The sequence below is a fragment of the Homalodisca vitripennis genome, chromosome 8 (genome assembly GCF_021130785.1).
Source record: "Homalodisca vitripennis isolate AUS2020 chromosome 8, UT_GWSS_2.1, whole genome shotgun sequence".
Lineage (NCBI taxonomy): Eukaryota > Metazoa > Arthropoda > Insecta > Hemiptera > Cicadellidae > Homalodisca > Homalodisca vitripennis.
Window position 1 is genome coordinate 55,064,367 of NC_060214.1, and position 26,425 is coordinate 55,090,791.

Consider the following 26,425-nt stretch of genomic DNA (forward strand, 5'->3'; position numbering starts at 1 on the left):
TTACGTAACATACTCCTCTGAGTTTGCATGTACAGTTCCAAATCTCACTCAATCACTCAATCTGAAGTAGTTCTGATGACAGTTAGACTGGTAGACCATCAATCATAAAATTATTTTTAATGATTAAGACAGACGAAATAAAAAAAAGATTTTAGAGCTTCAATGTCACTCAAAATCCTAACAGATCGTCCTGCACAAACATAAAACTCATTCTTATCTATGTATAAATAAATTTCATCCAAAGTATTTTGCGGATAAAATATTCCTTGAGATGTCTACGGACAGTATGTGTCACTATTATAAAATGCCATATTTTGGCACTCGATTCTTTAGAAATGTATGTATTCAGCGGTTGTTTTTATTGTTATGGATTTCCTATTAGACGGAGATAATGTTGACGATCTTGAAACTTTTCTCCTTAATTTCTTTTGTATAAAGAATAATATTAATAATGGTAACTATATAGAAGAAAAGAGCCCTATTCTAGATTAGAAACTTGATGCCATTTAACATAATTCAGTACCCTAAATTGTGTAATAATTTTAGGTTTACTTAACTATATTAATAAAACTACAAAGCCTCATATCATGGAAAGTTTTTGAATTTTAAACTCACAATAAACAACTGGTGTTATTCTTTGAAATCATTCTCCACCGCATTAGTACATTTGCTTCAGTTCTCTTCATCAAGTACATTTTAATGAACATTAATAGTCTGTTACGGGACTGTTATACTAATGGAAAATATGAAAACATGTAAGAGTAGACATATGATAAGTAGAGCACTAGTATGGCAAAATATAAAGTTGGTTGTTTGGTTTTTAAATCTAAAAAGTTTTGGTTCGTGAAAAGAACATGAAAAGTTAAAAGATCACACACAACAGGCTGACACTTTATTCAACGTAGTTTGGAGTGAGCGGAATGCATTATCGATGGAAAGCCTTTGACAAAGAAAATCCTTACAGTTAATCATTAGCTGTAGCTTGTGCACGTGACGTCATGTTTAATTTTACCTTCGAGCAGATCAGTGGGCGTAGATATTTTTGTTACTATTATCGAATTATGAAGATAAGTCACAGACTTATTTAATTTTATCTTTTAATATTTATCACTCTTGGAAATGCCTATTGCTTGAGGAATTGTTTTTGTTTACTCACACTATATCTTAAAAAATACGAAGTATGTAAGTACGTATTTGAAAATACCGTCTTAAGTTTCATTTCAATAAAATCAACATCGACTTCGATGTTATTGTATGACACGCCAGAGGATTAGGCTGAGGTTTAACAATGATTTTTTCGTACGTCATCTGCTAAAGTACGCTGGCAAAGAGAAAATTACACAATGAATACATTTGTATAAAGTATGGTACAAATATTATGGTATTTTAACATGTGAAGTAGCATATATAGCCTAAATATGAGAGTAATATGAACTATAAACTAGGAAATTTAGATGCAACATTAGTAAAGTCTGATACACAACACGAAGTTACATGATAAAAACGTTATTTCATTATGCTATATGTTTTACTAAGTTACAAGTTAAAACTTCACATAGTTGTAAAATGTTACCTAGTTTCTTTATACATTCATTTATCCCTCGTTTACCTTGTTACCACCATCTTTACCCTGATGAATAATGTAAAATAATCGCTACCACTTAGTAAAATCCTATAGTGTTCCTTGCATTATCATTACATTTGATATTGTTTTTTAGAATTTAAAATTCAACCAACATTTTACATCTATACCTCAGTTAGGCTTAGATATAGTGAGGGCTGACAGACAGAAATACAATTTTCCTGGCTTCTCAAGTAATAGCCTTTGCTAACGCATAGACTGCAATGCATAGTTTTTTTGGAACAGCCTGTTGAATGAGACAGCCAAATCCAGAAGTGATTGCGTGCAGAAAGAATCATTGGTATTAAACTGTGTCGCAAATCCTGTTGCTTAAAAGACATTAACCATTATAAAATTAATTACTGAATGATTTTTATTTACCCAGTGTTAAAAATCCTATCAATCGACTAAGGCCTTCGTCGATTCAAATGTGTTTCAAAAGACTTCTTGAAGTTTAGGAATGCACTCTATGAATTTTAGGACGATCAGTTTCACAAAGGCACAGTGGTGTTTCCTCAGCATTTTATGTAAACATGTATTACTAACTTTTAAAATTTTTAATTGAAATAAATATATGTAATTGATTGATAGATCATTAATACATTTTCTGTAATAACAAGTAAAAATTCAAAAATAATACCGTTAATGTCATTTAAACTATTTATAGTCATGTTTTTTGTTTGAAACCTGTCTGCCTCAATTAAGAACCCAAATGGTATTTAATAAATTTTAAAAACTCCATTACCCACCGTATATTAAAAAAATTCTACATTGGATCCTGTACTGCATCTCTACAGTATGTACAGCGTCGGTTATTAAAACTCTACGCCTTCTCTTTTTAAACAATGCCGTACTTCAGTGATTAATATGGAAAAAGTTTTTAGAAAGGTTTCTCTGATTAGCATTAAGTTTGCAGTAATATTCGTTTGTTAAAAATAATTTAGTTAAGGATTTTATAAGATCTTTTTTTAAAATATTACATTGTGGTATCTCCAAGGTGGTCCTATTTGGTCTAAGAAATGTTAAAAAGACTTTAAACCTGATGTATTTACGGGAAACTTGATTTTGAGTAAATATTAATTTTAATGTTTGAGGTTAAGGAAACATTTTATACTTCGAATGGTTAAATATTAATTGGTTAATCCAGTCAAAATGTTAAAGTTTAGGATACATTTAGTTTATATTATGTTTTCAATAACGAGGTAGGGGATTTCATAGCATGTGACGGAAAGAAAAACATTATGTTCCTTTATGCGGGAACCTAAACATTGTTAAATTTAAGTAGATTAAAAAAAACATTTATGTTTAAGAACATTAAAATAAACTTAGTAAATGTTAGGTCAGTTATTACATAGTAGCAAAGTTCACTTTAGTAAATCTTTGGAGACAAAAAAGGTTTCTAATATTATATACCTTAATATAAACTCCTCATTTTTGTTTTCTATTGTAGAGTGTATCACTTTATAGTAGTGTTTATTAATAACTATGTGCAGTGCTCGATTTCTAGAAATTGAGGTACTGGAACTACAACCTGCCGATACTTATCCCCCACCCCCTTCTATTATATATCATACCATCACCACAAAACAGTGTTTGCCTGTGTAAAGAATTAGGTTCTTGAAAGGAAACAAGAAGATTTTATAGAACTCAAACTTCTTTTATTAACATAAATAGGAATAGAGCAATACAGCGTTACTTTTTGTATTCGGATTCTTTTTAAAATATACTCCAAAACCTTAACTTGTTTTCATCGTATTTCTTTTCTCTTAATCTCTCCTTACTTTTGACAGCTAGCGCTGAGTGGTGTCCAGAAACAAGCCAAGTGTCAACGTACTTTTTCTGGTTGAAACAGCTGGAGAGGAGGTCCATTTATTTTTACAAACAACAGGCCAGACACCGTTGTAATTTTGAGTGACGATCTCAGAGGTGTTATTATTAAATTCATTTGAGAAAACCCTCTTTCACATTCACTTGATGAAATGGCAACCGAGTTGATCGATTGCTCGAGCCGACAGAGGCTGTCTGGTAACGTTCTGGAGTAGATATATTCTCTGAAACCCGTTATTAATTGCCTTTCATTAAGTTTAAACCTGGAGGCAATTCCCTCATTTCGTTTTCTCCTAACGTTATTGGGATGTTTTCAGGCCAGTTTCTAGTGTCCATAACTTTGAAAGTTTCTGCTAACTTAGTGTCTTTTTCATTTAACAGTCTCGCTTCAATAGACGTTTTCAGTACTCCGTAAAATATTTCCGGGTTCATCGGTTGGTCGTTTACTCGACCAGCTTTTGTTTGGAGAGGAACACTGAAAAAATACAAGTTGTCAACTGCTTCTTGGGCCATTTTAGAGTATAGACCAGGAGTTGTTTTCCTTTCTTCGAATAAAGCAACTACGATTTGCAATTTTCTATTTCCATAGCTAAAATCTGCGTTGCAATGCTGTAAAGCTTCACTAAGTTCTGAAAGCTCTTGTAAAGCGTCAACTATCAAACCCAGGTCTAATATGAAATTTGTATCTGTGATTTTGTTGAGGAGGCCAGAAAAAGTACTTCTTTCTTTGTTGTCTCTTGTTCTATCATTTGAAGCTTCTTTAAAGTGTTGTACTAACGCCTCGTAGGACTCCCATACAGCTGAGACAGATCTGAAATTAGATGCGACCCAACGGGTGTTCAAAACTCTTCCAATTTTTAAAATTTCTGCCTCTAATAGATTCGCACAGTTCCGGAGTTCCCTACTGTTCTTTGGTGAGGCGTGATAGATAAGATAGAGTTTATCAATAAAGGATTTGAATCTGCTTACTCCTGAAACAGATTTAATAACGTCTGAAACTGACAGCTCAAGTCTGTGGTTTGCACAGTGCCAGATAATAATAGAAGGGAATTTCTGTCCCAAATGCACCAATTCCTTTGTGTTTTCCGAGCATGGTAGCAGCACCATCACAAGTTAAGCTTGTCAAGTTATCGCTTAAAAACTGCTCAGATAACCCAACTGTAGGCACTGCGAGATAGCTTCGTGATACATTTGAATGTTTTATTATTGATTGCGAGGTAAACTATAGTAATCATATATTTTAAGAATTTGATGTTCATAATAAATTTGGTAATTAACTCACCAACCAAAAATTTAGTTTTGGTTTCAGTGGCTTTTTGGTACAGATTATTATTATTATTTTTTTGAAGGATAGAGATCCCGGAACGCCGCGTTCCGTCTCAAATCGAGACCTGACTATGTGTATATTAGCCACAGATGTTTTCAGTTTTACTTGGTGATTTTAGATATGTGAAAAAGTTATGTTCTATACGTATCTGAAATTTTTAAATGATTATCTTATTCTCTAGATGTGCGTTTTTATTTTAAATACTTCCAAAACAAGAGTTCTGCTATCGAAAGGCAGGTTCTCTTCTGCCTCATGTATACCTGCAAATAGAGCGTATTGGGTAACCCTATGCTTCACATTCATCTGGGCAACCTTGAGGATATTTTGGAACAAATATCAATAACGAAAACTTTGAGGTATTGAGATAATAATGGTTGGTCTATTTTACTGCGGAGTATGAGTTTATGTGGAGTGAGTAGGGCTCCTTTAATGATAGAGGCTTTAAAAAGCCATTTATATAAGGAGTTAATTTCATTTAAGGAGACTAACAAATTGCTATCTTTAAAAATCACTTAACGCAATGAAGTAAGTTATCACTATCTACTATTTGAATATTTTCGAATTTCATCAATTTAATTTATTTATTTCCAAACAATAAATGAATATAATTGACTTACAAAAATTGTAAAAAGAAAATTGGAATAATACCTGCAGAGACTCTGAGAGACCTCAGACAGACAGACAGACAGAGACAGAGAGAGTGTGTTTAAGGTTGTGTAAGTCCTTGTGATGGAGTGATCGAACGTGTGTGCAATTTACCACTATGTGTATGGCGAATGAATGAGCGCCTCCGCCGCCCACCCTTCACTTGTACGCCGCAGCACCACTACCCTCGGCCTGCAGCACATCAGTTGGGAGATTCCTATAAATTTGGTGAGATAAATAAAACGAATTATTAATTTCCAAAGTGTGTGCCGATCTGGGAATAGCAAATGCTAAATGTACTCTATTTCTTGTTAAATATGTATGGGAACTTTCTTCAAACATTGCATTTTTATTATTGCTGATATATATTAATAGGGACTTGATAAAAAGCTGTCTTATATTTAGAACAGGAAACCACTCGAATAATAATTCGGTAGGATATCTTCTGTTTTTCTTAAGGATAACTTTCATTATGGATCTCTGAGCAACCGCCAGCGACTCGAGAGTAGACGAAGAGGCCGCTCCCCACGCCAGAAACTACCGTACTGCAGCGACGACTGTACATAGGAGAAGTAAACCTCCCTACACTGACCAGCAGACAGAACCTGCGCCAGCTGCGTGAATGCATAAATCATGGTTAGAAGCATCTTTTTCACATACTGGACGTGTCGAACCCAACTTAGCTTTCGATCGATAATTACTCCTAAGTACATGTATTGTTCCACACGCTAAATAGTGCCACAGCAGCAAGCTATCGCACAGTGGTCACCGCAGGAGTGCATCCTTAGTTGCCTCGGTACTGGATCGTACTTCATGAAAATCGGTAAGTGTTTTTTTTTTCAACGTTTACGTTCAGCACATAGTGGTCAAACCAATTCTTAATTCTCATGAGGTCCAAGGACGCGTGGTCATATGCCTCATCCCAAGTGTCACCAGCTGAAACTAAGGCCGTATCGTCCGCAAATAGAAATAATTTTCCCTTTTAAATAAATTTTGACAATGTTTTTTATGTAAACACTAAACAGAAGTGGTCCTAAGGTACTTCCTTGAACTACACCATAGCTTACAGGTATGGTGTCACTATTAATTTTGCTGATTGAAACCATTTGGGTTCTATTGTTAAAGTGATTGTTAAACCAATCTAGAGCGTTGTTCTTTACTCCAATAATTTCCAGTTTTCTAATGAGATGTGGTCTATTAAAGGAATCGAAAGCCTTAGCTAAGTCTAGGAATGTTACTATAACATTTTTTTTCTCCAATTTTAAGTTAAATTAACTTAGTAACGTCAATTAAAGCATCTGATGTACTTTTTTCTTCTCTAAAACCATACTGTTCATTAGCTACAATGTAAAATTGCTTTAGATAACTCGTTAACCGAATTTTAACACATTTATGGAGAATCTTATGTATTGATGTAAAGAGTGAAATTGGTCTATAATTACTGTGTTGTGTTTTCTGACCAGACTTAAAGATAGGAATGACTTTAGCGATCTTAAAATCGTTAGGAAATTTTCCAGATCGTATACTTAAATTTACTAAGTGGAGAAGGGGCTGTGCCAATTAAAATATAAATTTATAAATTGGTATGATTATAAAAATAAAAGAAAAAAGTTTTAGATAAACATTTTGTTTCCTAATGAATAAAATAAATAAAAGAAAAACAAATAATAAACCGAGAAAAATATGTACTGCACTAGAAGCCGCTCCAAGGCAGAGCTGTAACGATCTCCAGGGGTTTATTAGAACACACAATTAAGAAGTCATGTGGTAGACTAAATCAAAATAATAAATTTCACAATAGAAAATAACTATTAATTACTCTTCACGAATAATACAACATTTGGTTCGCACAAAATTCTGCTAATGATAGCAAGTAAAAACGGGCGAAGCGAGGAGCAAGGTTAATCATTTCTAACGAGAGTTGGTGAGGAATTCAGCCGTGGCGGAGTCTAACAACAGCTGTTAAAACGACGGGCCGAGTTATACTGATTTGTTATCTTTTAAGACTTTTATTGTAATTTCTACTAATGTCAGGCCGTACTTTAGATTGATATTATCTTAAAATTATTTTATTACTTAATATAGAGTAAATTACTGTACATATGTATAAACCCTTTTAAATTTGGATTCTTTTACACTGGGAATTTGATCAATCGTATTTATATTCACTGATAGAATTATCTCCGTCAGAGATTCCTAGAATAATATATTACAAGTGATATGCCAGCTACACTGACAGCTCTCCAAGCCGACACAAGCTGCTTACATTGAGTACTGATAATCTGACTCTGACAGGCAGCTGATATCATCAGAGTGCTTTTGAAGAAGTGAAATATTTGTTCCTACTCAATCCATGTCAAAAATATCCTGCATTCTGATGTAAGTAGGATAGAAATAGATTATTTTTCACACGATTGTAATTATAGTTTATGTATCAGAAATTATACAAAGCCATGCCAATTTAATCACGTTTATTTAATTATTTTGCAAATACCTTTTTTAACCTTCAGAAGGAACACATGAATTTTTTTCTTTGAACAGACTCACAGCGGTTCCCATTTTTAAAACCCATGTAAAAACAAATATATAGATTTATTTTAATTTTTAAAGTTTTTTTGTTTTCTTAGACTATTAGTGTTAGCGAGCTGTAATATATTGGCTAAAAACAAAAAAATTAAACAAACTGCTGACATTTTGAAACGAAAATGTAAACTCTTTTAATATACCCACGTGTTTGAGGTTTAGTACAGACGTAAAACTATATAATAGCGAACACTTTGGTATATTTATATTTACAATATATGTGTGTATTTATTCCATAGCAGTTACGACCCAACTTACAAAAATCGCGTACATATAAAGAATTTGACCGTTAAAATATTGGTTGTATAATTTACAACCTTAGTATTAAAAACTTGCGTAATTTTACTGATTGGATATTGATAAAAATTGTATTTGGTAAATAAGGAATCAATGTAAACTATTAAAAAAATAACCACAAAAAACTGATCCCAAGAGAAATAAAATTCTTTATTACTCAGCTGACAGCTTGTAAATAATGAAGCCAGTGGTATGGTTTGAAGCCTAGTGATGTCAAATAAAAATTACACCTGTAGCCTACCAACATTTCCCACGACAAACTTGAGGGGACTTCATATCATCCGTAATGTTAACTTAATGTCATTTATATCTGGACCTAATCAGGAAAGGACTCTGGTGTTTTTTTTTCAAACTGTGAACTTTTATTTAGACATACACATGATAAATAAAATTAAACATAGTTTTTACAAAAAAAACTATATTATGCAAATAAATTGTCCTAAGGATATTTTAAAACTTACAACTAAAAAAGTAATACATTATTTGTAAGACGAGATTTAAATGCATTATTTACCAAAAAAATAAATAAAAAATTGATTCTTATAATAACGAGTCAGTCTCACCTTCAACTGAGAAATACAAAAAGTGGATATGCATTCTTCACTAAGGTCATAATTCAAAGGCTACTATGACACTGGTAGCGTCGTAAACCAGAAACAGATAATTATAAATGAAAGAAGGTATTAGATGGAACCGAATAATCCTTTTAGATCTATGCATATATATGTAGATTACAATGGCAGGAATCGAAGTTTTTGACATAAGAAGGCGTATTAGATTTGTAAACTGTATGTATATATTATATTTGTTAGGGTAACGCTGTAAACGTTACTGTGACAATAAAAATAACTTCGAACGGAAGTAAATGCTTGTCTATCGAATAAGCCTTTAATTATCAAAAAAACATTGTACCATCTGCATTCTTATTGGATTAATTTACATAATTTAAAAACAAATATTCCAATAATAATTCAGTTTATTTTATTTGCAGCTTTCCTTTTTTGGGAAATCATAATTAATTCAAATCACTTAAATTGTAGTTTTGGTAAAGCCACGGGTAAGTGCTAGTACCATAAATAATCGAACTGATAATCATAAACCAGATTAATATTTACTACAACTTAAGAACTGTCATATAAAACTGTATACAATAGTGTATCAAATAAAGCTCTAAATACAGTAGGTTAAGTTATTTATACATTTAAAATTTGTTGTGCTTTCTGTAATGGGGATGTAATGAGACCACTTAATTTTCTGCTTCACTTTGTCCGTTAACGGATAGTATTTTTTGTCCTGATAAATTTCCCTTGTCCTTAGATCACAATGTAGTAATTATTATTTCCTTTGTAATGGTTTACTTTTTACTGACCTCTAATTAAATTCTTTTATTAATAATTATAACATTTCATTCGTGTTCCAAAATATAAATTTAAGTTTTATATTCTCTATTATCCTAAACATTTTTATAAATTGTGTATTTGCTATTTATTAAACTCACTCTAAATATACACAATTAAAAAAATATTCATTGCAAATAATTATTATGCACGATTTACACACTTAGTTTATAGAAAAATAAGGAATGTTCTTTGTGCCTACTGAAAAGTCCTAAAATTCCAGCATGATAAAAATATTTATTTCACAAATCAGTTTTATCACCATACAAAAAAATCCTTGTTCTTATGTTACATGGTTATGACTTGTATTATTATAAAAAATGCTTAAGCTATGTAGTGATCAACAATAAAATATCTAGTAAGAAGAGTAACTCCCATAAGATACACTTATTACAGCTGATAATATGAAAACTAATTTGTAATTTTAATTTAGGAAAAATTACATATGGGACATGGAAAAACCAATAGTGCCGTTTTTTCTGGTTTATTATTATTTGAAATAAGTTGAAAAAAAAATAATGGATGTTATGTCTTTGTGGTAAACGCCGGATAACCTCGCGTAGCATGATGTTAGTACTACCGTACAACTCCCTGACATCGCTTGGCGTGACGTAACAATTTTAGAATTCACCTGAGAAAGGGGTGAGATATAATTTTTCGAAAGTATTTTTACGTTATTTTTAAGTATAGATATAACAACTACACTTTTAATCTTTTGATTTTTTCAATTGAACATTACTTAACACTCAACATTATAATCGAAAAAGTATGCAAAACGGAAGTAGCTTTATATTTTTTGTTTCAAAATGATAAAAATTATGGTTTACGATGCCTAATGTTTTAAAAGGGAGCAGATTATAACGTTACATTTTAAAATATTTTAACATTTGACAATAGCAAATATGTGTAATTATGTTTTATTTTTAAGCTATGAATAATAATTTTGAAATGTCTTGTTGTTGTTACATTTAAACATTATGTGCAAGTTTATTACATTAAATATTAGAATGAAAATTAATTTAACGAACTTAAAGGTTAAAATCACGTATATGAAGTTAAGACTTTCTTATTAATTTAATAGTTAAAAGTTTAACGTTTTATATTAGATTTTACTTTTCAGAAAATATTTATTTGAACTAAAAGATTTTAAATAAATATTAAAACACAATTATAGTAAGTTGATATTTGAGTAATTTAACAGCTATTACAACAAATGGTTTATGGATAATATGTTGAACGCCGCTTTATTTTATGCTATAGCATTCCTTCTAACGAGTGGAATTTTTTATATTTTTAAAGGGAATTGTTCAGAGGTATGACAAGATTTTGTATTAATCTCTGATAAGCATAGCTATAAATCTCAATCAGAGTCATTTCCTCATCAGGTTAAAACAGAGAAACAATGATTACACACATTTATTTCTCCATATTCTGTATTGAGTTAAAAATGAAAATTATTAAAAAATAAAATATCTTAAAATCTCAACTACTAGCAACTAAAACAAAAAAATGAAAACATTATGTTTAAGATAATGATTATTTAAATATCACGATTTTATTTAATACATAAAAAACTAATAACGCAATATTTTTAGAATCAGGTGAAATTATTTAATAACTTATAATATTTAGAGCTTCCTTATTATGTAATATCTATGTATATGTTCTTTTGAACTTGTAGTAAAAATATACACAGGCAAATAAAACCAGAATAGAGATTTGTATTTTTATATAATTAAATTACTACACTTTATCCTATTCTAGAATTTAAGTATAAAGTCACATTAGTAACGTATGTAATTATTATACAACATAAATTTTGTATCCTTACTTGTTTAAGTTTAATGTATGTTAATTTAAGTTTAAAGTTTAAGTTAATTTCATTTAATTTAAGTTTATTTACTTATTTAATTATGTAATGTACATTTGTACATTACATAATTAAAATCTGTTATTAAGACTAATCTTCAAAGAATAATAGAATATTGTGTTTTAGGTGTGTGAAGTATCAATATAATGCATTAATTTACATTACAGACATATTTTTTATTCAATCCAAAAGTAATGTAGTCCAATAACAGTGGTGTGCTGAAGATCTAGAAATTACAAAACAAAATTATTTGTTGATCCTAAAAACGGGATGTTTAAACATTGGTGATATGGAATACCACTTGGTATACCATATACCAAAATACCATTTGGAATTGGTATTTTAATGAGCTTAATTATGCTCGTTGTTTTGTTTGCTTTTGTGAGTGATGTCCACCATACAACTGTTAACAAAATAATATCATAACTTTCTTTGATAATTATTATATTGTTATAGCAATTAAACTAGTCAAAATCCCATTTGTGTATGTATAAATAAGTCATAGTCTATACACACACTGCACCTAGAGATATCAAGATTATATATCTAAAGACCTTTATATGTCATATGTATTTTAGAGTTTATAATATTCTAATAATAACAAAGAAAATATACTTGAATTATGATAACATTCTGAATTTAGTAGAGGATTTTTTATATTTATTCAATAGAGTTAAATAATTCTTTAAGTATTACATAATATAATTTATTTCGTTAGAGATGGGTATAAGTATATCCAAGAAAAACTTTTCTAATCGTTAAATGGGATAGGAGATCTGAAATCAGTAAATTTATTGGGCTAGCAAAGTGGTTGGAAAAAAATAATTTATGTCTTTCTGTTTTTCTACAAAATATTTCGAGAACGAGTAACCTATAGACTTAAAATATTGCATGCAACTACTGACATCGAGTTCGATAATGGAGGATGTCACCTCATGATATTTGGCTAAGCGTTAGAGGACATTGGTTTGAAGTGTAAAGTGATGACAGCAAGAAAAGAAGAAGAAATATAAATTATGTACAGGGTTTTCAGACCACCCGTCTCAAATAACGGACAAACGGCTAACTGCAAGGATTTACACTAATTACATTTAGATTACCTAACGCATTATCATATAAATCTACCCTGAAGAATAGATTTACAATTATTTAAGTACAGGGAGACCAAAAAGTAGAGTGTCACAGCTTTTAATATAAAAACTTTTAAATACAAGCATAAATTATGTTGTAAATAAAATAAAATGACGTCGAATTCAAAATATTTGGGAATACGAAATTTCCATTCGTTTCTGAATGCTTGTTTATCGAGTACAGAAAAAGTGCTCAACAATTTGTTTTGCCATTCTTGTGGTATGAACTCAAACCAAAATATAATGTTTTGTAATTTATGCCACAAGATTTAATACAATGCAATACATGAATGTATGTATTTTTACTAGGAATATATATTTTTTTTGCTTATTTTTTTACAAAAAGTTTTGTGATGGAGTTAAATTTCCGCTGCATTAACGCAAAGGCCATACAAAATTGAATAACTTTCACAAGTATATTTCTTTTACTTTAACTATTACCAAACACCGGCAAATTAACTGAATTTCAGGGTAATCAATTGGAAGTTTAAATTGTTATGTTACTAGTAGTTAGGCAATGAGGAGGTCAGACAGTAAAATAAAATGTTTAAAAGCTGTTTTTACTATTTTCATTAAAATATCAATCTAACAATGCGCTCTAGCCGGACTTAATTGCTGACGTATATTGAAGAGTTAAGGGTCTGATCTTGGATTACACAAACTGGAAAACAACAGCATGCACTTCGAGTACCACACGCTTTTCTGTGACAAATATATCAGGTTCGTACGTAACTTTAAGCTTAAAAATAAATTTTTCAACAGTAGATTATCCAAGCAGAGCATAGAAAAAATTGCTAACAGCAACATAAAACCAAAAGCTTTAATGCCCAACCTAGTCAAGGAAGTTGAGCACTACTACTCCTTGGATGTATAACCGCTGAGTGATCATGTTCTAGGAAACAGGCCACCTTAACGGCCACGTCTTGGTGATTTTTTGTAAGTCACCTGGTCTCCAGTTTAACTACTGGAGGGAACTTGAACAGATAAAAATAAACAATCATTTAACGTTTATTGTCAGCTTTGTTAAAGACCCAATTCATCTACACCTAAAACTTTTATCGGTGACTTTTATTTCTTGCTTACTCCATGAGCAACTCGTGAGGGTTTCGTGAAATAATGATAGCATATCACCTATCCCTATAACTAGTTTTCACGGTGTAGTTGTTTTAATATTGTTCCATGTTCAACACTGTTTCTGTTTCTGCACTTACCATAAGAAGGCGAGAAACCTCTTATTGCATTTAGTCTAAAAAGGATCTTTCCACTTACTTTCGGAGTGAAAGGGAATTCAGGATCAGTAAGAATGGGTTGGGAGAAAACTCTGTCGAGAACCCTTAGAAAGGATAGAGGACTCTATATCCCACCACCTTGGAAGAAGGAAAGGTCCCATTTTCTAAAATCTCTCCGCCCAAATCGGGCAGGTACCAACACTATTTTGTGTGCAAGCTACCAAAAGCCTAATGGAGAAAATAATAATGGATAAATAGGGAGATTTACCAGTATACCAGACAAATAGATCAACCCTCTCCAATAGTTATCCTCACCAGTATACCAGACAAATCGATCCACCCTCTCCAATAGTTATCCTCACCAGTATAACAGACAAATCGACTACCCTCTCCAATAGTTATCCTCCCCAGTATACCTGACAAAAATAGATCCACCCTCTCTAACAATTATCCTCACCAGTATACCAGACAAATCGATCCACCCTCTCCAATAGTTATCCTCACCAGTATGACAAACAAATCGATCCAACCTCTCCAATAGTTATGCTCACAATTATACCAGACAAATCGATCCACCTACTACAACAGTTATTTTTACAAGTACTGCCAGACCAATCAATCCACTTTTCCACCCTATATAAGTTTACTTGAGATTGGTCATGTACCGTTCCTGGACATCCAAACGGTTGCTCAAATATAAGTGTAGCACCAGTTTTGTTTTACCTTTGGTATTACTTATTTGTAACTAGTATAATAAAAGGTTATATCCATTGTAGGTTTAACTGGAAGAATAAACAATTAAGATGTGAGCTCTCCTGGGGGAAAACTTACGTAAATATTGAGGAGTGCTCAATATATTTAAGAAACATAATTTTAAATATAATGTGCTTTCTCTTTTGTTTGTATTTACCTAATAAATAACAAGACATAACACGAAATTCAATAAACTTTTCACTAATTTTACAATCTAGAGGTAGTCTTTAAACCTAGTCCAAATAACATTATGAGACTCAATCCAGCTTATTGAGCTTATTTCGACCTCCGTAAGTCTCAATAAACAGAGTCTCTATCATTAGCAAACAGAGACAATGGCCATGCTTAGGTAAATTAGAAAACGTTACATCACCAGTCGAGTAATATACTTTGCTCAACTCCATAGCAGAAATTGTTCTCGAGTTATCTAGTGGAAAACAGGCACACATGCTGATAGAAAGATATATAGGAGAGAAAGTTAAGATAATATTTAAATTATATTTCGTGATATCACCCTGAGTATAAGTTTGTTAACTTTCAGGTAAATCTGCAGAGGGATATGGACCATCGTAAAACCATTTTTGGCTATATACAGACATACAGATACAACTGAGTATCGAAGGATGCAATATATTGTAACGAAGAGCAAGTCAATCTACCATATATCACATATTAAAATGGCATATCATTGAATTTAATATTCCTAAAATTTTGTATCTCCTATTATTTTTCTTTGTTTATCTTAAGATCAATGTCAAGATGCTAAAGCCCAAAATTCCATGGACTGAGATTCGTCGTTACCTGGCTCTGTTTGCTATGTAGAACTGAAGCTTCACGCAAAATTTTAAGTTTATAGGTAAGTTTTTTGTCAAGAGGATTAACAGAAATGAAATTTTACCAAAGCCTCTAGTGATAGGCTTCACTAATGCTCAGATATTTGCTATTGAATGGATATTTCAATACCAAAGTAATAAAAGGGAACATAGCTTATAGCAAAATTTAATGTTCATAGTCTAATAAAATTTAGTGAATTACTATAGTACCTACGTTATTCTTCTAAACTCCATTGTAAGTGACATTATTTCCACCACTATTACTAGGAGTATGTAATATGTAAGCTGTTATTTATCTACCTAGCTGAGCATGAAACAGCTGACATTCACAGTCTGCGGCCAAGTTCTAATTTACAATATTATTCTCTCTGTTATAAATAAACTGTAATAACCCATTTAAACCTAAGCATGTAGCTCTTCAGTTATGACAATAATATTGTACTCACACCTACTACAATAATAAATAATAACGTAATCTCTTTTTTAAAATTTGTAGCTGCTTTAAATTTTGTCCACTGCATATAATTTTGGAATGTATGTAATGTTTAATAAAATATCATAAGTTGAACAGATTATTTCCTTTTATTGTTGAATGTTATAAAAGTCCGTTAAATTATAAGTGCTTTATATCCTTTAAGTAAATAGGCTCCACGTGAAATAAAAATTTCGTATACAATGGAGGAAAAATTTATGCAATATTTAATTTATTCCTACTCCGGCTGAATCACGATTTTCAGTCAAAGATTCTGTTATAATTTACCCTATTATAATAAACGTAACTACTTGTTTTTACTTATTCCATTATTTAGTAAAATTGCATTAATATTCGCGTATTAATTATCACAGAATATGTTTTTAGTACCGCATGTAAGAAACTAAACACTTACATTTTACATTAATGGTGTGTGTATTTATGAAATTTGGCTGAACAAATTTAAATTGATTAAGGGCATAAGCTCAAATATTTTCCAATGTGTGATTAAACATACTAGATACTTTAAATGGAATAGACTACGTTATCCACACGTGATAACGTAGCTATGGTGAAAAGAGTTGATTCAATGTGAATTTTGAACTTGCTCCAGTTCACATTCCTCTTCGTGCAGTATCTGTAATGTGATGCTGACGCAGACTGGCCTCTTGGAATGTGGAGGGAAGAAAACTCAAGAAAAAACCCAATATATACATTAAATCAACCCTTTTCACCGTAGTTATGTACGTTATGTATATAATACTCGATTGCTGCACTGTGATTTGAGACCGTGTCTTAATAATTGTAGTGCATTCAATACAGCACCTAACGAGACAACGAGAGTACCTCTTCACATAGATGCAAAGAGGTTGTTTTGAGCTTCGTCTACGACGACGTTATTTATATCATCAGACGAAAATGACTCAGGACCTGGAGATCAGTTTGTGACAGCGTCAGATTTCAGACACTGCACTAAGAGGAAGGTGAATTGGAGAAATCTCAACTTTATAATCATATGACTAGTTAACTATAATCTTTCAAAGTCAACTTAGGCAAATCAAATACTTTTAATTTGACGGCAAATATAATGAGTAAGCTCCTAGTGACATAATGACCAGTGTATTGTTCGATAAGCAACTGATTGAAAGTTATTGCTATAATGTAAATAATGTTCATCTTAACAAGCTCTGGTCTTATGAAAAGTTTAATCATTTGTAACTAATTAAAACAAAATCTTTAGGAAAGAAATAGTTCAAATAAGGCTTCAAAACGCAAGATATCGTTCTATTGTTAAATGCAAACGTTTGGATTGAATAATTTCATTTACTTTTTTTAAACTTAATAGTGTAGTTTAATTCATACAAATATTCGTTTCGTCGCTAATACATTACTATTTAGATTTTCAAAATTATTCAACTGTAATAAGCATGGAATATAAAAAATATTTTCCCTGATTTTATCTAAAAAAAATCAATTTGTCTGAGTATGATGTTGAAAAATAGACTTTTCATGGGTTTATTAACAAATGTTGCATCTTAGTTACATCGAATAAATGGTTGCAGAATTTTGCCTTCTTATTGTATTAGTTTAGATATTTATAGCCAAATACTTGTATTTGAAGTCAGGGAAAATACGGGAATACCTTTAATAATTCAAAAATATTCGTCACAATACAATGAACCTAAACAGTGGTGCATTATAGTCGTTATAGACCGTACCAAATTTTATTTTATTAATAACGTGCATACAATTACAATATTTCAGCTTCTGAGTAAATCATCGTTTTGAATATGGGATCTGACTATTTATTCAATTATGAACCATCTCTAAAATGAATTATGACACAAGATAATCTTACATTTTCAATTTTCTGATCTTCCTGCATGGTTCGTCTCTAATGGTGGTTAAAATAAGTGGAAATATATCAAAACCTTTGTTCAGTTTACAAATATATTGCTGCAAAGTTTCATTACATTATTTAAAATATTTTTTTTTTTTAATATTATGTACTTAACTGTAGAATATTTTCCTAACGCTTTACACAGAAAACTGTATTATAAGAACTTAGAGCTCTTTATTGTAAAAGTTAACGTGCTCACCCGGAAAATTGAAGATGTAAGCTCTAGTCCCAGCGGGGTGTCTAAAGTTTGTAGTTTTCATCCTGAAGAGAATGGTAAATGCATTTTCTTTGAATTATTTTAATAGATATCATCATCTAAACATATGGTCGCTTACCTGTAATTGTGTTTTATATCATCAAAGTTAACTGGTTAGCTAACTGTTATCTATTTAAATGCACAATGCAGATAAAAGTAACAAAGTAACAGAGTTTAACGAACTAATTTAAGATATGTTTGTAGTGTAACAATGTTATTATATCACTTATGGGGAATATAGAAAACACGCTAGTCAATAACTCATTTCCTTTTAAAATGTATTAGACCTCATTTATAAAATTACCTTTAGCTTTTTAACACATTACACCGTAGTTACTGATATCCCCACCAGGCGCGACAGCCAGCGCCTTCATCACCAGAAAAAGATCTCAGCAGGCTGATCATGGAAAAATATCTCAGCCAGTTCATCACCGAAAAGATATGTCTACCAACCCGAAATAATATATCCGCCAGTTTGAAAAAATTGCCAGCCAACCGTCAGCTTATCACCTTGTCCCACATCTCTACCAGGCAGCGCACCGACAAAAAAACGCGTCTGAGCCACCTGATCAGCTCTGACAACCTAGTTCCATATAATTCCACCAGGTCTCCCTACCTCATACCGTCGGGACCATTCTACTGGTCTCCGTGGTCAAGTGATTAGAGCGTTGGACACGCAAGTGGGGACCCAAGTTCAAATCCCAACGAACACCAAAATGTTTACCCTCGTGGGTGTCTTGCCGGGAAAAAAAGACCGTCGCCAACTTTTACCACGTGCGGAACACGTGGCCACCTTAGTGGGATATATGAAAGCCACCGTCTTGGATCACGTGAACGTTTCTCGACCAATCTGAGGCGTGGACTTAACGACCGCCTAGACTACTTATAAGAAACACTGCAAATCAAAATGTTAGGAAACGTGCTATTTTTGCCCTGGGAAGAAAGCACGAGTGTCTTATACAGCATTAAAGAATCGATTTTAGAATATAAAGCACAAAATAACCAAGCATTTAACTAAAATAATGTGATTGATTTTGTATTAAATATTAAGTATTTTGCCAAATTACTTGTCAAACGTGTCTTAGTAAGATATCTGTGATGCGATGATTGAAGCATATTGGTTAATGTGGTGAGTTCTCTACTCTACAACTAAGTCAATTCCCGTAATTAAATTAACTTTAAATCAACACACGTCAGCACAATAATGTGACTTGTTTATATAAATTAGAGCCACAAGAGAGTCAACATGAAATGTTCATTTGAAACAATGCGGCTCGTTACGGTTACTATTTAATGAGATATTGCTTTAGGGTAAACTTTTTTCGTACTTAGCAAAATACATGTTCATATTAGATAAATATCTTACCATCATAGTTTTAAATGATTGTTGTAATGTTACAGCATTCCACATTTTATGTTTGATCTTTAGCTATTTTATAATATATATATATATATTATATATATATATATATATATATGTTTGAGTTTGTTTTTAACGATGGAATGATTATGAAGGAAATAGGATTTTTACCAGACATGAACTATTGTAGAGTAACTATACCAATACCAATGACGTATAAGTAAATTAATAAAAAAAAACAACGTACTATTGTAATTTACGTTTATTTAAATTTTAATCAAGTATTGATAGCAAGAAAAGATACATATGAGGTTATTTGTCAAATATACCTGACAAATGCCCAAAAAGTTTAATTGTTCTCCATAGTTTTAAAATAAGTTTCAGGTATTTTTGTCATATATAAGACATTAGTGAGTGATTGCTGCCCTCCAAGACATCAGTAAGCGTTAAGTGACAAAGTTTATAAATCGTAAAAAGCAATCAGCTTAGTGTTGTGTAAGTACACTTAATTAATTCCATATATTCTTTCAGTCACGTAATATCGATTTCCTTTACATCACAAGTAATTTAATACCTGTTAATAGTGGTTCGAATTCCTAAAACATTTTGTTTATAATAGTACTTAGAGTTTGAAGGTTTCGACAAGAGAATATTGTACTCAAAGTATTTATAACGTAAATGAGATTGGATACATCAATTATTAAAATTGAACCGATCACTTAATAACATATAGTAGTACGTTAGTTATTTGCCTTATTGTAATGACCACAAGTTCTGTGTATTAGAGACAATAAAAGTTTAATGATAAGACTAACTGGTTAAATCAATGTATATTCGCGATAGTTCAAAACTTTTTACATCTTAAACTTGAGTGCATAGTTAGCTGTAATGTTCTCTCTCTCTCTCTCTCTCTCTCTCTCTCTCTCTCTCTCTCTCTCTCTCTCTCTCTCTCTCTCTCTCTCTCTCTCTCTCTCTCTCTCCCTCTCTCTATCTCTCTCTCCCTCTCTCTCACTCTCTCTCTCTCTCTCTCTCTCTCCCTCTCTCTATCTCTCTCTCCCTCTCTCTCTCTCACTCTCTCTCAGTATTAGCCTGGCGGCCGTGGCGTACGCATCTTTTGTCGGACGCTCTGTGCCTTGTTCTATACTGTATTGGCTTTTGTGCTGTTATTGCTGTTTTTCAGTCATTATGAAGTGTTATCAGTGTAATAGTGTTATTGAAAAAGACGAGAAAAAACTTAAGTGTACTGAATGTTCACTTGTTTTTCATCTAAGCTGTTTACAAATTGGTAAGGAATTTCTAATTACTGACGAAGACTATGAGTATATATTGAATACTAATTCTGGATGGAAATGTGTTTCGTGCAATTTAAAAAAACAGTTGAAAGATGACGATACTCCTATTAGATCTGTAGGTGTTAAATCTGTAAGTACTAAGATTCCAAGCAAAAGTGTTAAAGGCGGTTCAGAAACTGATTCGGACACAAGCTCTACAGGGACTAATAAGAAATTAAGTTGCCAGACTTGTAACAAAGGATTTTCACACAATGCGTATAAATGTGTGTGTGTTAAATGTAAAATATCGTTTCATTTGAAATGCGTAACTGAATTTAAATCGAGGGAAGAATATGGTAAAGTTAAAGCAACCTGGCAATGTCAGCCGTGTGCTCAGGATATCCCAGGAATGCAGGAACCGATATCTGATAAGCTATTTTCAGCTGCGGGGCAGGCCTTATCTGGTGATATCGTATCACTGTCTTTAATAATGAATGAGATAGTTTCATTCAGAAACGAGGTCAAAAAGACAAACGCTGATTTTAAGGATTCTATGGAAAAATATGCGGATTGGATTGTTGAAAATGGTCGAAAAATTGATGATGCGGTTAAATCAATTACTGAATTATCTAAGGACATTGACTTCATAAGACAGGAAAATGTAAATCTCAAGAAAATTGTATCGGATTTGACTTTTAAAATGGACATTCTTGAACAGGCTTCAAGGGAAAATACCGTTGAAATTCAGGGTATACCATTTGTGGAGAAAGAAAATGTGATGGAAATGGTTGAAAAGGTGTCTATGGCTATCAGTTTCCCCTTTGATCAAAATATAGTTGACAAATTTTATCGAATAAGAACGAGATTTGGAGCATCTGAAATCCCAGGGAGTATAGTAGTTCGCTTTGTGCGAAATATTGATATGCAAATGTTTATACAAAAAAGAAGAGATAAGAGGAACTTGAACACCAGGGACATTGGCTTTCTACTGGGAAATTCTTCTGTGATTTATATCAACCACAGTCTGACGCCGGCTAAGAGGAGGTTGCTGCGAGCTGCGCGGCTGTGTCGCAGTGAGAAACAGTACACTTTCGTATGGGTCAGCGGAGGACGCACCTTCCTACGTAAAAATCAAGGAGATCCGGCAATTGAGGTGAAGCGAGAAGAGGACCTTGAAAAGTTGAAATGATGGTGTTTGTCTTACAGTTCAGTTTTGTGTTTTGTTTATCTTGGGTATGATAAGTTTATCAGTTGTTTCTTAGTTTTAATTTCATGTTGTAAGTATGGTGTTTTTTTGACAATATTATGTGCTAAAATAATGATGAAATACATATTAGATTTTTAAAATTGGTTTGTGAAGAAATCAGTGATGTGTTGTGTCATATTTTTAACTATTCTTTATATAATTCTGTTTATCCATGTCAGTGGAAAAGAGCTCTTATTATACCATTAGCAAATATAAAAACACCTTCAGAATGTAAAGACTATAGGCCTATAAACATATTAAGTGTATTAGGTAAGATATTAGATAAAATAGTTTATAACCAAATTTGTAATTATGTTACTAGGAATAGTATTTTAGATAAATATCAGTCTGGTTATCGATCATTTTACAGTACACAAACCGCACTGGTTAAAATAACAGACGATATCAGACATGCTATTGATAACAGAGAGATAACATTATTAATGCTTCTTGATTTTAGTCGTGCATTTGACTCTGTGAATCATAATTTATTATTGTCTGTTCTAGAATCTTACAATTTTAGTTCCGCTGTGGTTGATTGGTTTCGAGATTACTTGACCAATAGACTTCAGCGGATCAAAACAAATAATGGAAATTTTTCAGAATGGAAGAATAACTCTGTAGGTGTTCCACACTTTCTGCTTTGCTTTTTTCTTTATACATTGATAAGATTGGTAGTTCTGTTATATTTTGTAAATATATGATGTATGCAGATGATATTCAGTTATTTAAACAGTAGGCCTAATATTCAATGTGTAAATGATGCTGTTAACTGTATGAATGCGGATTTGGGTACATTACATACATGGTGTAAAGATCATGGATTACAGCTTAATATAACAAAGTGTAAGCCGGTATTGTTTGGATCCTCAAGGTTGCTACCTCACATTGATGTTAACAGTTTGACACCTTTGATGATAAACAATGTACATTTAAATTTAGAGAGCTCAATTGTCAATTTAGGTTTAAGAATGTCTATTGATTTATCATGGCGTATACAAGTAATTTATATTGTTCGGCGGGTATTCCAGTGTTTGTATAAATTTAGAAAATTGAGCTTTAATCCTCCAATTTAAATTAAGAAGCTTCTAGTAGCAACACTAGTATTACCAATTTTTGATTATGCAAATATAGCTTATTGTGACATAAATAATGAGTTAACTGATAAGTTACAGAAAGCGCAAAATGCATGCATAAGATATATAGATAATTTAAGGTGGGATCAACATGTAACACCATATTATAAAGACCTTGGTTTATTGAAAATTAAGGAGCGGATGGAATTGAATATAATGAAATTGGCAGTTAAAGTACTTAAAAATGAACAACCAGTGTATTTGTTTGAAAGATACAAAAGAATGACTGATTGTACATGTTAGAAATACTCGTTTTTCAAGAATAACTTTACAAATTCCGATTCATAGAACTGTTATCTACAGTAAGTCATTCTTAGTGACATCTATTAGATTATTGAATGTACTAGAAAGAGAACTGCGGGAAAGTGATAGGGCAAGCAATGCAGCTTTGTTAAGAAAATACAAAATGAAACTTTTAGAAAGATATGAATTATAAGTTCATAGTACATCAATACTGTGTAAATTATTCTTTCTTGTGTAAGATTAATTTTTCCTATATGTATAGGAATTTAGAATTGAGACCATACAAAAAAAAGCAAAAAAAGGAAATTATGTTTGTATTGAATAAACATGTAAAGGAAATAGTAAAATATAGAACTTAACTGTAAGTAGGGTATATTTAAGTGATAAAATTATATATATATATATATATATATATATATTTTGATTTAAATAAGAATATAGTTGTAGAAAAAGAGTTTGATAACACATAATAAAATAGAATAAGATAATAGATATAAAAAATGTAATTTGTAAAATCAGGCTACTGCTCAAACATTGTATTACATATGAATATTTGTTGCCTGTCATGGGGGTGGAGTGGACCATTGGTCTAAACCATGGCAGGATAAATAAAAAAAAATCAAGTATCAAGTCTCTCTCTCTCTCTCTCTCTCTCTCTCTCTCTCTCTCTCTCTCTCTCTCTCTCTCTCTCTCTCTCACTCTCTCACTCTCTCACTCTCTCACTCTCTCACTCTCTCTCAGTAGTAGCCTGGCGCCCGTGGCGTACACATCGTTTGTCGGACGCTTTGTGCCTTGTTCTATACTGTCTTGGCTTTTGTGCTGTTATTGATGTTTTTCAATCATTATGAAGTGTTATCAGTGTAATAGCGTTATTGAAAAAGACGAGAAAAAACTTAAGTGTACTGAATGTTCACTTGTTTTTCATCTCAGCTGTTCACAAATTGGTAAGGAATTTCTAATTACTGACGAAGACTATGAGTATATATTGAATACTAATTCTGGATTGAAATGTGTTTCGTACAATTTAAAAAAACAGTTGAAAGATGACGATACTCCTATTAGATCTGTAGGTGTTAAATAAATCTGTAAGTACTAAGATTCCAAGCAAAAGTGTTAAAGGCGGTTCAGAAACTGATTCGGACACAAGCTCTACAAGGACTAATAAGAAATTAAGTTGCCAGACTTGTAACAAAGGATTTTCACACAATGCGTATAAATGTGTGTGTGTTAAATATAATTTATCGTTTCATTTGAAATGCGTAACTGAATTTAAATCGAGGGAAGAATATGGTAAAGTTGAAGCAACCTGGCAATGTCAGCCGTGTGCTCAGGATATCCCAGGAATGCAGGAACCGATATCTGATAAGCTATTTTCAGCTGCGGGGCAGGCCTTATCTGGTGATATCGTATCACTGTCTTTAATAATGAATGAAATAGTTTCATTCAGAATCGAGGTCAAAAAGACAAACGCTGATTTTAAGGATTCTATGGAAAAATATGCGGATTGGATTGTTGAAAATGGTCGAAAAATTGATGATGCGGTTAAATCAATTACTGAATTATCTAAGGACATTGACTTCATAAGACAGGAAAATGTAAATCTCAAGAAAATTGTATCGGATTTGACTTTTAAAATGGACATTCTTGAACAGGCTTCAAGGGAAAATACCGTTGAAATTCAGGGTATACCATTTGTGGAGAAAGAAAATGTGATGGAAATGGTTGAAAAGGTGTCTATGGCTATCAGTTTCCCCTTTGATCAAAATATAGTTGACAAATGTTATCGAATAAGAACGAGATTTGGAGCATCTGAAATCCCAGGGAGTATAGTAGTTCGCTTTGTGCGAAATATTGATATGCAAATGTTTATACAAAAAAGAAGAGATAAGAGGAACTTGAACACCAGGGACATTGGCTTTCTACTGGGAAATTCTTCTGTGATTTATATCAACCCACAGTCTGACGCCGGCTAAGAGGAGGTTGCTGCGAGCTGCGCGGCTGTGTCGCAGTGAGAAACAGTACACTTTCGTATGGGTCAGCGGAGGACGCACCTTCCTACGTAAAAATCAAGGAGATCCGGCAATTGAGGTGAAGGTAGAAGAGGACCTTGAAAAGTTGAAATGATGGTGTTTGTCTTACAGTTCAGTTTTGTGTTTTGTTTATCTTGGGTATGATAAGTTTATCAGTTGTTTCTTAGTTTTAATTTAATGTTGTAAGTATGGTGTTTTTTTGACAATATTATGTGCTAAAATAATGATGAAATACATATTAGATTTTTAAAATTGGTTTGTGAAGAAATCAGTGATGTGTTGTGTCATATCTTTAACTATTCTTTATATAATTCTGTTTTATCCATGTCAGTGGAAAAGAGCTCTTATTATACCATTAGCAAATATAAAAACACCTTCAGAATGTAACGACTATAGGCCTATAAACATATTAAGTGTATTAGGTAAGATATTAGATAAAATAGTTTATAACCAAATTTGTAATATTATGTTACTAGGAATAGTATTTTAGATAAATATCAGTCTGGTTATCGATCATTTTACAGTACACAAACCGCACTGGTTAAAATAACAGACGATTTCAGACATGCTATTGATAACAGAGAGATAACATTATTAATGCTTCTTGATTTTAGTCGTGCATTTGACTCTGTGAATCATAATTTATTATTGTCTGTTCTAGAATCTTACAATTTTAGTTCCGCTGTGGTTGATTGGTTTCGAGATTACTTGACCAATAGACTTCAGCGGATCAAAACAAATAATGGAAATTTTTCAGAATGGAAGAATAACTCTGTAGGTGTTCCACACTTTCTGCTTTGCTTTTTTCTTTATACATTGATAAGATTGGTAGTTCTGTTATATTTTGTAAATATATGATGTATGCAGATGATATTCAGTTATTTAAACAGTAGGCCTAATATTCAATGTGTAAATGATGCTGTTAACTGTATGAATGCGGATTTGGGTACATTACATACATGGTGTAAAGATCATGGATTACAGCTTAATATAACAAAG

General features: G+C 32.0%; 1 protein-coding gene across 1 annotated transcript; it reads left to right on the forward strand.

Annotated features, from left to right (window-relative positions):
• The first annotated feature begins 21,471 nt into the window (after positions 1–21,471).
• LOC124368173 lies at positions 21,472–21,960 on the forward strand. Its single transcript, XM_046825449.1, has one exon. It carries the CDS (start codon positions 21,472–21,474, stop codon positions 21,958–21,960), a length of 489 nt encoding a protein of 162 aa, XP_046681405.1.
• The last annotated feature ends 4,465 nt before the right edge of the window (positions 21,961–26,425 follow it).

Bases quoted from the DNA above. Each gene is read 5' to 3' on its own strand.
- LOC124368173 (XM_046825449.1), top strand. From the start codon at position 21,472: ATGGACATTCTTGAACAGGCTTCAAGGGAAAATACCGTTGAAATTCAG.